The 17,344-nt window shown below is 37.7% G+C and overlaps 1 protein-coding gene across 3 annotated transcripts; it reads left to right on the top strand.

Annotated features, from left to right (window-relative positions):
• Positions 1–405: 405 nt before the first annotated feature.
• LOC144368222 (uncharacterized) lies at positions 406–15,615 on the top strand. Of its 3 annotated transcripts, XM_078026919.1 has the most exons (5): positions 406–741; positions 9,704–9,883; positions 10,613–10,677; positions 11,754–11,838; positions 12,982–13,464. In XM_078026919.1, the coding sequence occupies exons 3-5, from the start codon at positions 10,621–10,623 to the stop codon at positions 13,182–13,184; spliced, it is 345 nt and encodes a 114-aa protein (XP_077883045.1). In that variant the 5' UTR covers positions 406–741; positions 9,704–9,883; positions 10,613–10,620; the 3' UTR covers positions 13,185–13,464. The 3 variants fall into 3 exon arrangements, with proteins under 3 accessions (XP_077883045.1, XP_077883044.1, XP_077883043.1); XM_078026918.1 differs by lacking the exons at positions 406–741; positions 9,704–9,883 and adding an exon at positions 15,469–15,615 and having other exon boundaries at positions 10,044–10,677; positions 12,982–13,169; XM_078026917.1 differs by lacking the exons at positions 406–741; positions 9,704–9,883 and having other exon boundaries at positions 10,048–10,677.
• The last annotated feature ends 1,729 nt before the right edge of the window (positions 15,616–17,344 follow it).

The raw sequence follows: 17,344 nt of genomic DNA on the forward strand, positions 1-17,344 counted from the left end.
ACCCCAGCTCTCTGCCCTGTGACAGCTCTGATTCTCCTTTCTGTGACAAGCGGTGGTCCTTAGCCCTCAGAAGAAACATTATAAGTGAGAAATAGGAAAAGAAATTACTTTGCACCGAGCGGCCAGTGGAACCAAAGCAGAAGAGCTGAGCGCCCTTTTCATCTGCCTGAGGTGCAGGACATGGGAACCTGCAGAGCTCTAGAGCCTTGGTCAGTAAGGACGCCTGGGCATGTGTCTTCCAAGGCACAGAGTTGGCATGGCGTACCCCCTTCTCCTCGCTGACTCTCACTGGCCTCCACCGCCCAGAGCTCCAGAGAGCTGTGCAGACAGTGAACTGCGCCCAACCAGCGCAAAGCGAGGCTGGACTCCCCGCTGCCCCCAGTGCGCTCCGTCCCTAAGGCGGGGGAAGGCGTAGGCGGGGCGCCAGCTGCGCTCTTGGACTAGGGCGGAGCGCACAGCGTGGTCCCCTCCGGGATTCCGCTTTCCCCACTTTCACTTCTGGACCCGCAGGGGGCGGGACTCCTTGTTAGACTCCCTTGCCACCTCCTCCCCTTCGCACTGTCGGTCCCCCTTCCCTCCCACCTCTTCCCGGTGAAATGCTCATCCGCCGGCAGCAGGCGGGCAGCACAGCAGCGGTGGAGACGCGGGTGCGCGAGATGGATGGCTGCAGCAGCGAGACCAAGCTCCAGCGTCCCACATGCATCAAGCTGGGCGTCCCAGGGCACGGACTTCTGCTCCCAGGTAGATCTTGCTCCCCAGGAGCGCTGCCGCCTCTGCGGACCCTTCCTCCTCTTCATTGCGATATTTATACCTGCACATAACACAATTTGGTCAATTTCATCCCCCAGTACTTGCGCTTTCTCTCCCATCCTCCCGCCCCTTGACCCCATCCTTTACACTACTGTTCTCTCTTCTGTCTTTATGAGATGTTGCATCCCCCCCCCTCCCTTTTCTCTCTACCTTCCACATATAATGGGATTCAGATGACCTTCCCTCTCTGAGTCTGGCTTATTTCACGTTACACCATATTCTCTAGATTCATTTTCCTACTAATGACATAATTTTGTTTTGTTTTCCAGGGCTCAGTAAAACTCTGTTGTGTCTTTTGTATCACATTTTCTTTTGTCTTTTCATCTGGTGACAGACACCTAGGCTGCTTGTAGGACTTGGCTATAGTTAATTGTTTTACTATAAACATGAATTGTGCATGTTCTGCATGTTTATAAACATGATTATGTTTGCTCTATATGTGCTAACTAAGAGTTCTTCTGGATAAATACTGTGGAGTGGTGTAGCTAGGGCATATGGTGGTAATATGACTACACTATTGAAGAACCTTCATATTGATTTCCATAGTGGTTGATCAATTTAGGATTCCACTGAGGGTCCCTGTTCCCTTTTCCCTGCATCCTTGTCAGCATTTCTTACTATTTGTACTCTTGATGGTTGGCATTCAAACTGGAGCGAGATAAAACTCAGTGTAGTTTTGATAAATTATTTTTTAAAAGGAGAAAAAATCCTGAAAATTAAGAAAGGAACTTTTGGCCAGGCATGGGGGCTCCCTCCTGTAATCCCAGTGGCTCTGGAGGTGGAGGCAGGAGGGTCTGGAATTCAAAGCCAGCCTCAGCAATTTAGAGAGGCGCTAAGCAACTCAGTGAGACCCTGTGTCTAGTAAAATACAAAATAGGGCTGTGGATGTGGTTCACTGGTTGAGTGCCCCTGAGTTAAGTCCATTGGACGCTCCCCTCCCCACCAAAAAAAAAAAAAAAAGAAAGGCACTTTTGCATGACCATGTGATCCTAATATCATTCTGCATTGTTATATGCAAATTTATGTCAAGAAATTGTTATTCCATAGTGAATTTTTCTTCAATTAATAAGCTTATGCTTTACATTAATACTTAAGCAAACCAGAAAAAGTTTAAAATAATAATCTTTGTGATAGAACCACAATATTGAGAACAAAGCAATAACAGTTTTTTTCTCTTGTTTTAATTTGTCAAATGATGTTAAGTTTGGAATCTCATGATAGGTATTTCTATTGAAAAAGTGTCCTGTGTAACAAGGTTATTTTCATATTAATCATATGAGTCTATAGTAAATGGTCTTTGCTTGTATAGTTATATTGAATATTGAACATCATCAATTTCATTTTTGATATTTTTTGTGCTGATTTATGCTTAAATAATCTTTGTGTTCTTTTAGCTGTTAAATAATCACACCCTTTATCTATGCTCTTCTGCAGTCAAGCAGCCACTGAAATTCCATTCAACATTTAGCAACCTTAAAAATCTCTAACTGGACACACACAAGCTGCACAAAAGGGTCATGAAGCAAGACCCACAGAAAATAGACACACACAATAAGGAACTGTGTATCTTGGAGCACATTTTCTTAAAAATAGTGATTCACTGTTTTGGGTTTTGTTTTTAAATTGCTATAGGGACCTATGTATCTAATCTTGTTCTTATAGGTATAAAATGATCTCCGCTAATATACTCATCCTTGAAAGAATTACAAACTGACAAAATAATTTATTGTACTATAGCATAAATATAATAGTTTGTGTACTGTAAAAAGACTGGTGACACTCTTATAGGTAACTGATTTACTGTTGACTAATTGTTGCCCTTATTAGCCACACAGTGAAAATAGCATATTGATTTTGTGCCTAGAATTGGAGGATAATTAATATGAGCTATATTATTCTATATTGTGTCTAAATGAACATCTTAATGTTAAAGATAATGATTTTGTGATTCCTTATAGTATACTTTGAACATATTTTCAAGATCTAAAAATTGGAGAATTAGAATTTCATCAAAATGAAATTAAGTATGTGTGAACATTTAGCATTTAAAATAAATATAAAATTATTTCAATTTCTAGTTTGTTATCATTAAATGTAATTTTCCTTTTTTCCTAATTTACATGGCTATGATATGAAGCTAATACCTAAAAACAGTAGATCTTAAATTACTTTTTTCCTGTGCAGATTAGACATAAATTTTCAAACACCAGACTAGGTACATACTTTCCTCCTTCACCCTCTAGAGACATAGAGTGTTAGTTGTTGCAGCAGTGTAGACCTTGTCACATAATTGAAGGCTTCTGAGTTCTTATGGTCCATCAGGCCATTGTGATGTAGCTGATTAATAACTTCCACAGGATGGTAGTAATCCAGAAATTCCAACTTCACCTTAACAGTCTTTTGCTCTCCATTTAATAATAACATAAATGATTGCAATTAACTTAAATAATGTGCTTTTATCCTTAATCTTAATTCTACCTATAGGCAAGCAAGCAAAGGCATCATTAACCGAAAGGTGGGAAATGTAATAATTGATGAAAAGATGAGATAATTCCTTGGGAGTGAAGTAATTATCAAGAAAGAAGGGAGAAATGGAAGCAGTTGTATTTTTGCAAAAAACTGCTTAGAGAGCAAACATACTGGGTTAGAACTAAAAGCTTTTTCTGAACAAAAGCAACATTTTCCATGCAGTACTATGTTCTAAAACAGAAGATGCAGTTTTATTTTGGAATATTTTGTTTTCCATTAATTTGTTTTGTGCACATGCTTTATTTTAATATATTCAGTCTCTTTTCTAGACATTATTGGATTACATCAATTCAGATATGTAAATAATTTTCCATTTTCATATTCCCTATATTAAGGTGCATTTTTAAATTGGTAAATGTTTAATGTAGTTTTTCTTTTTTGAAAAACTTTTGTCGACTTGAAAGACAGTATTACAATAGATAGCGCCTTAGAAATGAAGATAGATAGATCTTTCAATAAACTCATTCATTTAACAAGTATTTACTGATGTTTCTCTTCTGTGAGAGATAAGAGTAGGCTGTAGGAAATTCAGTGCAAGGAGACAAGGTCTTAATCATTTTAAGAGTTCTTGAAAGTAAAATAAATATGTAAAACCAAAACCTTAGTCTATAATCTAATAAATTATCACTGCAGAATAATGCGGATACTTTTAAAATGCTGTAGGGTGGGCTAGGGTTGTGGCTTAGCTGGGTTTGATACTCGGTACCATATACAAATAAAATGAAGGTATTATGTCCAACTACAACTAAAACAAAATATTTGAAAGAGAAAGTACTATGGGGTATCCAAAGAGAGTGAGAATAATTCTGAATGTGGTTTTCAGAGGAGAAAGAGCTCATCAAGTGGAAGGACACCTGGCAGGGGAAGAACCTATGCAAAGGCAGGGAGGTGTGACAAGTCAGGGTGAACTGGAATGAGGAGTGCTCTAGCAGAACAATAGTAAAGGGCAGGTTCTCTGAAACATGAATAATAAACAGAACATTTTAAAAAGAAAAATCAATTTGAAAGATACATAAAAAGTTTATTTCACAATAAATTACAGAAAATATTAAAAAAACTCAAGTTGTTACATTGAATGACAGAAATGAGATAACTCAAATTTGTTTCTTCCTGTTTATAATAATATAATGTCTGTGCTTATATTTAATCTATTGTGAGTTTTAAATTTTACTTTATTGTGGTAAGAACACTTAACATAAGATGTATCCCCTAGCAAACATTTAGGTATAGAAGACAGTGTGGTTAAGAAGAACAAATTTGTACAGCAGATGTCAAGAATTTATTCAGCTTGCATTATTGACACCGTATGCCCAGTGAGGAATAGCTCATGTAATCTGTAGTTTTATTGCAGAAATAGGTAATATCACAGGGTCTGTGGATATGAACTGTGCCTGAAGTGAGTGCAGAGGATATCAAAACTTCATGACCACACTCTTGACTGTGTATTGAAGGTGGCTCAATTAACACCCATATTCCATACAGTTTTTTTTTTCCTCCTCAATTTAAGGATCACTAGTGAAAACATGATAATCTGAAAATTGCAAGTATACTATTAAAATTGAACAATAGCCAAAGCAATTGTTTAGAGCTTTGATAAAGAATTTTTTTAAAGACAGACAGAGAGAGAGAGAGAGAGAGAGAGAGAGAGAGAGAGAGAGAGAGAGAGAGAATTTTTTAATATTTATTTTTTAGTTTCAGGTGGACATAACATATTTATTTTACTTTTATATGGTGCTGAGGATCGAACCCAGTGCCCTGTGCATGCCAGGTGAGTGCACTACCACTTGAGCCACATCCCCAGCCCCTACAAAGAATTTTTGAGAGGCAATATGAGTTTCACTGACCTAGGTTAGAATTACCTGCATGCTGGTAGAGTATTTCCATTATTCAACCATTTGTAGGCCACTTAATTATGAGATAATAATAACAAATCTGAGGTAAATATACTTTATGTCCTAGAAATTTTTTGTAGTTACTTGTATTAGTCATGGTTTGCTTTACTGCACATTCTTTTATGTATTATTTCCCAGTTTTTTAATACATGACAGGGATAAAAAAAGTGGGCTCACAGTTCAAATCTGACCTGTTATGAGTGTTTTTGTAAATAAACTTTTGTTAGAATAACCATGATCATTCATGTACATATTGCCTGCTTTTAAGCTTCAAAGTAAGAATGTAGTAATTAATACAGATTAAGTGGACTGAAAAAACTAAAATTTAAGTTACTTTTTCCCTCAAAAACAAGTTTACAAATACTGTATCTGTTACATGTACAAAATTTTGGATATGTTAAAGTTTACTTCATATTGAATTAATTTATTGTACTGTGTTAAAGAGAAACAGGAAAGCAGATAAAATTAATCTAGCTTGGCTAGGATGTACGTGCTGTCTGAGAAAAGCATTGCTAAGGCAGCAGTTGTTTTAACATGACTGAGAGGTCAACAGAGGAAATAGGTTTATATTTCTTAATATTGGAACCAAAATAGCATTTGTAGAAGAAAAATGATTGATGCTTTAGCATCCATACAAGGTAGAGTTACAGGAAGTAATTTTTCCCCAGATGATTTATAAATTTGTTATGCAGAGACAGATGTCTTTGTAGTAAAAATATTTCATATCTAGAAATGAGTGTTACAAATGCTATTTTTCCCCTTCAGCACAAGCTGCATGAACTGCTTCACAAGTTTGGTGGTACAAATACCGTTGAACATTGTACTTGCCCAATTAATGGCATGAGTTCTCTCCTTTTTGCCAAGAAGTCTAATATCAACTGTTTTGGACCTCACAAATTCCAGAATTCTATTAGTTTGGAGGTTTTTCCATTCTAAAGAATACACAAATGTAAGTTGATGAGCTCAAAGTATGCTGCACACAAGTTTCCATGTTCAAATGCTTCTGGGCCCTATTGCTGGAAGTAGCTCTGAAATTTAGAGTCTCTGTGGGCTCTGGATGTTGACTCCTGAACTCTGTTCCTTTTCTTCCCAGCAGGCTCCTTGTCCTTTTTCTACAATCATTTCTGCACAGAAAGGGACTAGTGGTCAGGGAAGCTTCAGTCAGAACACTGAAGGTCAAGTATCTCTGTCCCCATTCACAGAAGCGTGATTTTTCGTCACACTGTTGCATAATTGGGAGAACCACTCAGTTGACTTCCTAAAATAATACAATTTCTAAGGTAAAACTGGGCGCAGCTAGAGAAAGATGTGGGCGACAACTTTTTGTTTCTAATATAATACGTACTAACAACTTTACAATCATACATTTAAGTGTGGAATTAGTAAGAATTATAAGTAGTGTATGCTTTTAACTGTTTAATATCTTCCAAAGTGTTTTAAAGTTATTTTCAGTAATTTGAAGGGAAATACTGACATTGAGCTAAATTACCAAAATAAAGGAAACCATGTAAAGCTGAATAAGATGTCTTTAATAATTTAGTCACAAATACCTTGTGTAGTCATGATTTTAAATTGCTTCTTCTGTCTGTTATGCTTGATATTCTATTTAATCTCTCATCCTTATGCTATATAAACTGTAGTATTTTCATATCATAAATGAGCATAAAGACTATTTTGTCTCCATCTTATCATCATAATATTAGATGTCACTCACTACTGTTGGCTATTCATCCTTTTCTCTTCCCCTTGACTTCTGTGTTTTGTTGAAATGATATTCTTTTGGACATTCCTTTTTTAAAGTTTCTCAACATCCAGAATTGCTATGTATTTGGGAGCTTTCTTTGATCTACAGAACACAGAGATGTATTCTGGAAGTCCAGTAGGTAAAGAAAAGTTCCTGTATTAAGTGTCCCTAGCTTTTGTTGTTGCCTCATGTTCCAAGAGCTCTGATATCCAGTTTAGAATCCAGTTAGTCAAATAGAAAGACTCTAAAAGGGAAACTTTGTCCTAACATCAATATTCATATTTTCAAATTTAAGTTTGAAATTCCATATATGAAATTTTTAATATTTTAGTGTCTGGAGTTTATGGCACGCAATTGGCAAACATTTTTTGTGCACTTACTGTGACAAAGTGCTTGGAATTCAAACATACAAGATATAAGACCCTCAGGTGGTGTATGGTATAGTTGCATAAAGTGGCAAGCAGAAAAAGAATTTGTGCACGTTCTGTATCTGTTGGATGGGAATTAACAGAGTGCCATAGAATCACCTAGAAAGAGCAACTGAGCGAACTGTAAGCACCAGTTATCAGAACATCCCACTGATAGACTCACTTTAGAAAGCTAGGTAGGAATCAGTCAGGCAATGACATGGTATGAGGCAGGAATTATAAGTCATTGGAAATGCCATATTAAGGAGTAAGGGACTGAAGGTGCACAGAAATACTCAAGCTTGACCATCTAGAGAACCCAAAGTGGTTTGCAACACTAGAATTAGCATTTTTGTTTTAAAGTGCAAAGAAGCAGGTCCAATTCGTGAAAAGGATCCAAGTCATGAAACACCAATCCCCCCAAATAGAATTTTTCTAAAAACAAAGAGTGATATTGAATGATTTTAATGACAATAATGCAATCGGGTATACTTTCTGTGAAAATTGCATTGATAGAGTTATTAGAGTCCTTTATTGTATGTGTGTATATGTAGTTAAGTGAATTGAGGAGGAAATGAATAATAATTATACTATTATAATAATTGTTGAAGATCTGAGCTCTGGAAAGACAAATATGAATATAAAGGAAGAATACTATTTCAGAATTGTGATTAGAAGAATTTATTAATTTATGAGGGTTCTAAGCCTTTCATCTCTTCCTCACCATGAAAAAGGTTTTGAATTTGCCTTTACACAGTCCTCTCTGATTACTGGGGTAGTTTTATAGCTCCCACCTGGGTAGAAGCTGATTCAAAGCCAGTGAAGTCTCTAAGATGTCAAAAGAAAGGAGGAAGACTGCTCATGGTCAATGGGAGATGAACTGAAAAAGAATGGACAGAAGATAAAGGTTGTTGCCTAGAGTAATTTCTGGAGCCAAGCATTTTGTTATTTTAGTGCTTCCTTTTGGCACTGAAGGCTGGGGGATGTTAAATGAGAATAGAAAATCAATAAGAATGGACAAATTTGTTAATATATTTCATTGGAAAGTCTGTTAATATATTTAATCTGTTAATGTATTTAAAGGAAGGTAGAAAGCAGAAGGGTATGCAGAAAGTGAATCAATTTTATTAAATGAAGGAAAAGATCAATTTCAGTATCTTCTAAGAAATTCCTATTATCAGAGTTAGTCTTCAATTTTTTTTTTAACAATGAGCTGTCATTGATGTCATAAAATCAGTTTCTGAACTGAGAAATAAGTAGTCTTGCAGCATTTGTAGATTTATTTACATTTTTTTGGTCTTTATTAGAACATTTGACCATTTTATCCAACATTATGCTCTTAACCCCCATCCTCACTATTTGTGAAAGTTTGAAATACAGTAAGCAAATAGCAATTTGTGTCTTCCCACTTTTCAAGAAAAAAAAACCTTTTTACAAACAAAACACTTGTAGAAGTCACTCAACAATTAGGCAATAGTATTTAACTTAGAGATATACACAATCAACTCCTTTTTAGACTAAGGTTGACACTTGCCAAACACTACATTATTGGATAATATCAAGTCTGTCTTTTCATATTCAATGTCATTTTCTAGGGTTGAATTGCATAACAACCATTATTCATAATTCTATTAATTACTCCCTTTGACTAAAACAACCTCATTGTAGTTACTAATGGATCTCTTCAGTGCTTACTAACACACTACCTTAAATACAACTCTCCTGTCTGTTAGCACAATGCACTTTGACCTTCCTAGTACCTGATGTGCTCATCAATAGTACCTTTAGCTAACAAAGTAAGAGGTGCTTGAACTGCTGTCTGTTTAATCATCAAAGTTTCCATAGAGCTCAATAATTTTTGTTCTTGTCCTTATCTCAATGAAACTGTCCTTTCCCAATATGTTTTTTAAGAGAAATATACCAAGTATTAAAGAATCAAAATGATGGGCTATATTGAAAATCAGTAGTAAGATATGAGAATTATTTTTAATCTTAAATTATATTGACAAATATGATTACATTTTAACCAATTAATCAGTCATATTTTGCAGGTGTTCAACTATTGAATCTCAGTACTGTGTTACAATGTACTTCATTGTGATTTGGGAGCTCTGAAGGAAGGCAAAGACAGCCACAAGACATGTTCAGGGTCTAACTTTGTACTCCTGTGAATTGAGAGGTTGCAAAACACATGCTCACTTATCAAAAGAAAAAAACAAAACAAAACTACTTTTCTCGATTTGAGATTTGATGTGATTTTTTTTAAAAAAAAGAGAGAGGAGAGAATTTTTTTAATATTTATTTACTTATTTATTTTTTAGTTTTTCGGCAAACACAACATCTTGTTTGTATGTGGTGCTGAGGATCGAACCCGGGCCGCACACATGCCAGGCAAGCACACTACCACTTGAGCCACAATCCCAGCCCTTGATGTGATTTTAAAGTAGTTTCTTTTGTACCAAATTCAGGACTACATGAGACAAGTATAAATTTATCATCATGTATGTAATACTTAAAACTACTTCTTATAAAACTGAAATATGAAAGCAGATTTTCAAAATGTTGCAAACGGCTGCTTTTCAGTGTCTTTTCCAGTGGCAGTGTTTATTCTAGAATCTTTTTTCGGATCTTTTACTTCATGACATCTAGCAAACTTTACTGATAATCACCTAAAATGTTATTAGATGAAAATTGATTGCATTTCATAAAAAAGGACATTTTACAAGACTGTATAATCATAATAAAATAATGACTGGACTACTAATGGGAATTAAATGTGATGCTGGGTGTTCTGACCTGTGGCCTGGAAACTAGATCTGCATATAAAAATGTTTCTATCCCTGCCTGTGAATTTTGAAACTCAAAATAATTAATTCCGTCAAATAATTAATTTTGTTGATAGGACTAAGTTCAGAATATACAACCTCACACACATATATTACAATTATTCAGAATAACAAGATGATATAAGACAATAATCTTCGATTCTGGCTGTCAAACTTGCTCAGATCATTTCTTTTAGTACTTTTGCGTTTCATGTTACTAACTTTGAATGTAGCATATAAATCATTATCACTACTGCCATTCACGTAGAGTATATTTATTGTCATTGAAGGTTGCTTTTTGTGTGTAAGTATAGGAAAAACTAGTGTTTGTACAAAACACTGCAGTGATATACTCTTCTGAAACTAAGAAAATGCAGCCATGTAATTGTTTTGTATATCATACAGGTCTCTGCATGGAGCTGCAAGTGGAGGAGGATATGAATGAAGTGCTGATGGACTCATTGAAAGAGGTGCTTTGGGCTCATTCCAGCTGTCATGACTTGTCTCACTTTTCTGGCCTCCCAAGCAAGAGTCCAGCCTCCCTCTCTGAGGAACATGTGGTTTACTCTACTCTGAATGGGGCCAGTGAATACACTGCTTCCATGAAAAAGGTGGTGGAATGGGGCTGTAGCTTGGTGGCAGAGTGCTTGGCTATGTGTGTGAGGCACTGAGTTTGATCCTTAGCACTGCATAAAAAACTAAAGAGATTAGAGCATAAAAACAAAACAAATAAAACTGTCCATCTACAATAATTTAAAAAAATTAAAAAGAAAAAGGTGGCTCCTGGTGGGTTCCCAGGTAGCCTCCCTATTCTTCAATTTCAACCCTCTATGTGGATAGAGAGAGCTCCCTGAAGGCAGGTCCCATAGTTACTCATTGGTATGAGTCAAACACTAGGACCAGATCTGAAGTACAGGCATTGGGTGGGTCAGGTAGCTTGCACTCTTCCAACTTTTAGCCCCACCTGTCCCTCCTGGCACTCACTGGCAAATGCAAGTTATGGAACATTGCAGGCAGGGATGAGGAGAGTGAATGTATTCAAAGAATCTCATTTAGTTCTTTAGCATGCAGATGCCTAATCATCTATCCAAAAGACTCTTTTGCAGTGGGTCCTCTTATCTCTCCTCTATTGTCCTGTTAAAATATCAATTCTCCACAGTGTTTTTTGAACATTTGTGGCTATCCAAGAAGGACAGCAAAATCGCTTATATGTTTAAAGATGGTACCATGTTTGCTTGGCTCTAAGCTCCAGTCCCAAATTCTCATTGCCTATGTATGGCATTTTCCCTGATGATAAGGCTTTACCCTGTCACCTGCAAAATCCATTAATAGCCAAGGATACTGTGTCAATGGCACACCAATAAATGTTTCCTTTGTGAGAGTTTGCATATTCCATCTAAATCTATTTTCAGTGTCTTTTCTAATCTGAACCAATGTGAAACAAAGTGTCTGCTGAGGGAACTTACCCATGTGTTTTAGAAGACAGCTAGGCACTTTTACCAGAATCTCTTGGGGGGGTAAAAATGCATGCTTGACTTTTTTCCAGAGTTCAGAGACAGGATCTGGGTCAATAATTTATCAGAACAGGACTGCCTACTCACCTGGTCTCCAAAACAAGGCCAGTTTTTATGGTAAGTGCAGGGTACCTTCTTTTAAGTTCTCCTTCAGTATTCTTCTCAGGACATCCCAGTGTACCCAGAGAACATTTATATGCTCGTGTTTGCAATGTGTAAAGCAGGAGTAGTTTAATGTGGCTGGTCCAGTCTGGTTTTATTGGCAAGAAATAAATAACATGGTAAGGATGAAGGACAAGAGCCAAATGCCCCCAGGTAATTCTGATCATCCAGGGGTGCTGAGCTAACCAATGTGATATGTTGATTGTATATATTCTTCCCTCCAGATCCAGGGAAAAATTGGTCTTCTGTATGTTTGTACGTATTGCACAGAGTTTCAAAGTGTGTTTTTAAAGGATATTGCTTGCTTTCTTCAATATTCCTGTATTAAATGTCAAAACTTATTATTTCTGAACTTACTGAAATAGAGTTCAAGTAAACTATGAATGCTCATGGGCTTCTGGCATTAAATGAGTCAGAATTGCACTGAAGGACTCCTCATGATATCTTCAGAAACACCTCTCTCAAGTCCTTATTGCTTCTCAATACTGCATCCATTCTGATGCATTCCTTTCTACCTGCATCAGGAAATTCTTTGTTCTAAGTCATGCTCATAAGTTTGTTTTCCTTTTGGTACTTGTAGAGCTACTCTGAATGAATCAGTCTCAGGATTTCCTGTACCCAGGTCCCATTCACCTTCTCATGCAGGGTTAAATTCAGACTTCCTTCCACATACTTCATCTTTTGTAGTAGGGCCGTCAAAGCAAGGAATGCAGTTAGATATATATCTGTACTTATGTATGTTTTTATCTATACATATGTACGTGTACATGTGTATACATATACATTTATATGCCTAAATGTATAAATATATACACATGTACAAATGTATTTTTTGATAGTATCAAAAGAAAAGTACCAAGAAAGTACATGAAGTACCAACATTGGGTGTGTAGTAGTCTGCAGGAGGTAAACTGGCAAGTGCAAGAATGTGTGAACAATTGCTCAAAAAGTACCAGAATATTGGTTTGAAGGCTTCAAAGGGATATTGTTGTAGAAATCTGTGTCCAAATCCTACTATCCCATCATTCATTGAGTTCTAGTTATACATTTCCCCTTGTATCCTACCTTAGGGATTTTAATTTCCTGATTGAATTTCAGGCACCAGAATTGGCCCCCTGAAGCTGCAGGAAGATGAAGATGCTTCTTTCTTCCTCAGTAGGCATATCAAGGACCTCCTCATCCAGCATGACCCTGAGGGCCATCGAGAGGAACTGGCTGAAGAGCACAAGTTGGCAGAGCATTTTGTAAGGTGCCCAGAGGCCCTGCTCACAGAAAGATGTTCCAAGGTGCCCAGCTCATGAGAGATTCCATTAAGCAAGTGATATTTGTACCTGCTCTCCTGGTATCTGCATCTTGTGTGTGGTCTTGAATGATGGAGACTGCCTAAGTGGGAGGACAGTAGATTCATCCACTAGGCAGAGGTCATACTATCCCAAATGTTCCTTCCTGAACCAGGCATGTGCCTTTAAGATGGCAGGCAGCAAATACCTAGCATACTTTCAGGAAGGAGAGTGTGACAGGTGCAAGTTTGTGAAATTGAAAAGAGCATGGCCTAAGAAAGAAAACTTTTAAGGAATGTGCAGGCTGATTTAATTGTGGGCCAAGGGAGATTTATCTTTTCTGGTTATGTTTTCTCTTCTCAAAAATATTGCTTAAAATGCACATGGCATGATAGGTGTAGCATCTAAACAGGGAATGTTTATGAGTGTACTTTCTAAAGTCACTCTCAGGGTTTGTTTTAGGGAGTTGAAGTAGTAAAATCTGAGGGTGGGATGTAGGGTACACTTTAATACTTAAGAAGTGACATGGAGAGAATTTTCCCTGGTTAAGTGATAGGAGCAGGCATGGAGGGTCCTGTGTAGTTCCTAGATGTATGGAGTTCCTAGATGTATGACAGGGTTGTCTTTCTTCCCTGAAGAGGAATGAATATGTTTTCTATGAAAGGTGTATTGGGAAGTAAATCACTGTGCCTGGGAAGCAGCCATGTAATGGGAGGTAGTTGTAGCTGAAATTTACCAGCATTCACCAGTTGTTTCCAGTTTCTGTTCATGTGGGGAAAAAAGGACATTTTTCCCTCTGCCCAGTTAAACAACTAGCATGCTGCTCGTGAGATCTAATTATGGGGGCCACTTTGTTTCATGGATAAGAATACCTGGGCAGGCCATTTCTTTAATGAAATGCATGAGATCTTTCTAAATTCATACCGATATTTTCTCTGTGCCATGATAGGCTACAGTTTTTAATGGATGAGATAGAACTGCCTAATATCTAAAGGGGGTTTAATAAATTCAGTTGTAGGAAATAGTGAAGAGCATCATGATGAAGAAAAGCATCACTTGAATCACTGGCCCCCAGGGATTCATCATGGGAGGGTAATTATCAGAGAAAAAGAGCACATAAACAGGCCAAAATAGCTGCAAAGGTAAAAACCATCTGCTGGTGTCACTGGTTTTCCTTGCTAAACCACTCTGAATTGCCTGTTTTCTGTTGAGCATTTATATTATCTGTCTGAGAAGACTTGGGGACTTTCTCCGTTAAAAGAGTCACTTGTTCCTTTGAAAGAACTAAAATGAGAATGACATGAGTAACTTCTTTCTGAAGTGTTATTCCAAGATCCTGGACAGTTCTGCTATAGCAAAAACAGCAGCTACACACACAGCAACAACATATCAAAATATTGTGTAGGTAGAAGGCACAAGTTCTCTGGGACCTTCCACATGCAGAAAGCTATATTCACTTGATAGGAGAGTGTAAAATTCAACTTTGGTTATGCATAAGGTTGACTCACTCCTGTGGTTTTCACTCTGAACACTTTTCTGTATCCAAAGCTGCTGTCCTGCTCTCCTCTGTAACTGCCACACTGACGCAGAGCCAACTCAGTGTCCAAATACTATAAAAATTATCCTTTAAACACATGGCGCTGTCCCTGAAATCACACTTTGTAGGCTGTTTTGCCTTCTCTTCCCAGCTCCCTCAGCTCCACTGCCTCTTTCTCCTGGGAGGCATGGTCTTCCTAAATCACTGGCACATGGATGCTTTTCTAACACCTATCTTTTAGAATAAGAGTAAGTCAACTGTAAGCCTTTTCTTCAGTCAAACTTTAACTTTCATACAAATTAAAAATTTAATAAAAAGATTTAAAAACTGGCAAGGGCCCCAATTACAAACCCTAGAGTGCAATGTGGATTATAGGTGGGAAACAAAGTGTTCTTAGGGTAGTTTTCTCTTCTTCACATGCAGAGTTATGTGCAAGACTCTGTATGTGGCACTTGTGGACTCATTGAAGGGGACACTAACTAGAAGGCTTTAGATGACACTGTAAAGGGACTTCATTGTAATGACAGTGGTAGGCAACCACTTTTATGCACTCATTCAGTGTATCCTGCCAGGTGCCTCAGTGCTTGGTCTTCACTGGAAACTGTGAACACAGAGATGGGTAGAACATTATCTTAGCTTTTACAGAATTGTCAGTCTGGTGAACAGCAAGTGAAAGAATTGATAGTGGGCTAATTGATGAGTGTAGCCAGTGCTGTATCAAAAAATGTTGGTAGTCAGGTTGATCCCCCTACTGGTTGTTTCCAACAGGTCCCAGCATAATGATGGATGACTTCTCAGACCAACACCTGCTCTCCAGTTTGGCTCATAGAAATCCATATTCTCAAGATCTGAAGATGATTTTGATGACATCAACAGATACTGAGTATGTTCTGGCCAGCTGGAGAAAGAGGCAGGATAAGTAAGACACATAAGTTCTTCCTTGCGAAGATTATCATGATGTTTTCTCTAGACCTCAGCATTTTCTATCCACTTCAAAACAAACTAATATTGTCATTCCTCAAAGTTCAACTCTTGTTTTTACTCAAACTTCATTTCAAATGCAGGTAAATAATTGAAGTAATTTTCAGGTTTGCAGTCCAAAGGGAGGAAGGTGGGGCTAAAAGCCAGGCTTTCTGACATTCAAGTGGATGAGAGTCCATGACTCTTGTGTTCATAGAAGCAGAATAAACTAACTCCCCTGCTTTGCTCCTCAGTTTACCCTGTGACGTGTGTAAAATGTAAAATCTCCATGTATCTAGAGAACTGACATTATAAGTGGGTTAAAGCAAATGAATGCATTTGCTGAGGTCCTACAGATAAAGCACTGGGCTCATTTCCCTGCAGCATGCTAGGAAGGGTATCCAATCCTTACTGAAAAGAGCTTAACGTATCTGCTTCAGATTCAGCCATGGTTCTCAGTAGGTGAGAACATTGATTGCAGACACCAGTAGCCTGACCTAGTGAAGGGAAGATTGCCAGGAAGAGCAGAGTCAGCACTGGACATTATCTGCTTTGGACTTAGTAAGAGGGATCTGGAAATTTTCTTTCCAATGAGCATCCCACAGTTGAGGGTTCACAAAGACTTAGCATGGCTCCCCTCCATGTTTCTATTCTCCTTTCCATGTTCCTATTGCCTGAGCCAATTGGAACTTTTGTAATAAGTGAGGAATTCCTTCAGAGTCCTATACACCAACAGATGTCCCAGCGAGAGAAAAGAGGCCACAATAAAAATGGAGTATAACAAAATAATATTAAGAGAGTGCAGAACACAATTTCAAACACTCATGGTTTACTCTTTGTTCTGTATTTTTAGTGGATTTTGAAATAATGGCTGCATATTCAGAGAAGAACATTATGACTATGTTCCATTGACAGTTTTGCATTGTTCCCTTGAGGAAAAGCCTTATGATCCACTTTATTATTAAGGAAATAATGAGGTGACCACTGGGTAGTCCTGTAGATAATTTTAACTTGTTGGGAAACCATTTTTACTTCGAGGATTCTCAACATATACCTGTAGGAGTAATGTGAAATATGGTGTTTGGAGAAGGGAACAAAGAAAAGTTGGTAACATTGGCATGAGGGTACACAAGTACTGAGACTGCCCAATGAGTGGTGGTCTACATCTGTAGTGACCTTCTGAGGAAACCAGTGGGTCAGCCATTATGAGACCATTGGAAGGCAGAGGCTCCCACATTCCATGACATCTCCCACCTTCTGATTCTGTTAGACTGTTACCTAGCGCACTCAGCCCTACCTCCTCATTTCTGTCTTGAGTCCATGCTATAGACTCAGGTGTGTGAATCCTTGTTTGAAAGGTGAAGGAGTTTCAAGTGTTGTGGACTGCTGAGTACTTAGTTCTCAACAGTAAGTGAATCGTGACAGCTGCTGTCTTCCCTTAATCCCAATGAATTCTACTTGGGTTATTTTTTTTTTTGAAATATTTGGGTCAGAAGCACTCAAACACTGAGCCACATATGCAGCCCTTTTTTGTATTTTATTAAGAGACAGGGTCTCACTGAGTGGCTTAGCACCTTGTCATTGCTCAAGCTGACTTCTAACTCTAGATCCTTCTGTCTCACCTTCTGAGCCTCTGAGATTATAGGCGTTTGCCACTGCATCCAGCTCTTGGATTCACTTGTTT

The sequence above is a fragment of the Ictidomys tridecemlineatus genome, chromosome 11 (genome assembly GCF_052094955.1).
Source record: "Ictidomys tridecemlineatus isolate mIctTri1 chromosome 11, mIctTri1.hap1, whole genome shotgun sequence".
NCBI lineage: Eukaryota > Metazoa > Chordata > Mammalia > Rodentia > Sciuridae > Ictidomys > Ictidomys tridecemlineatus.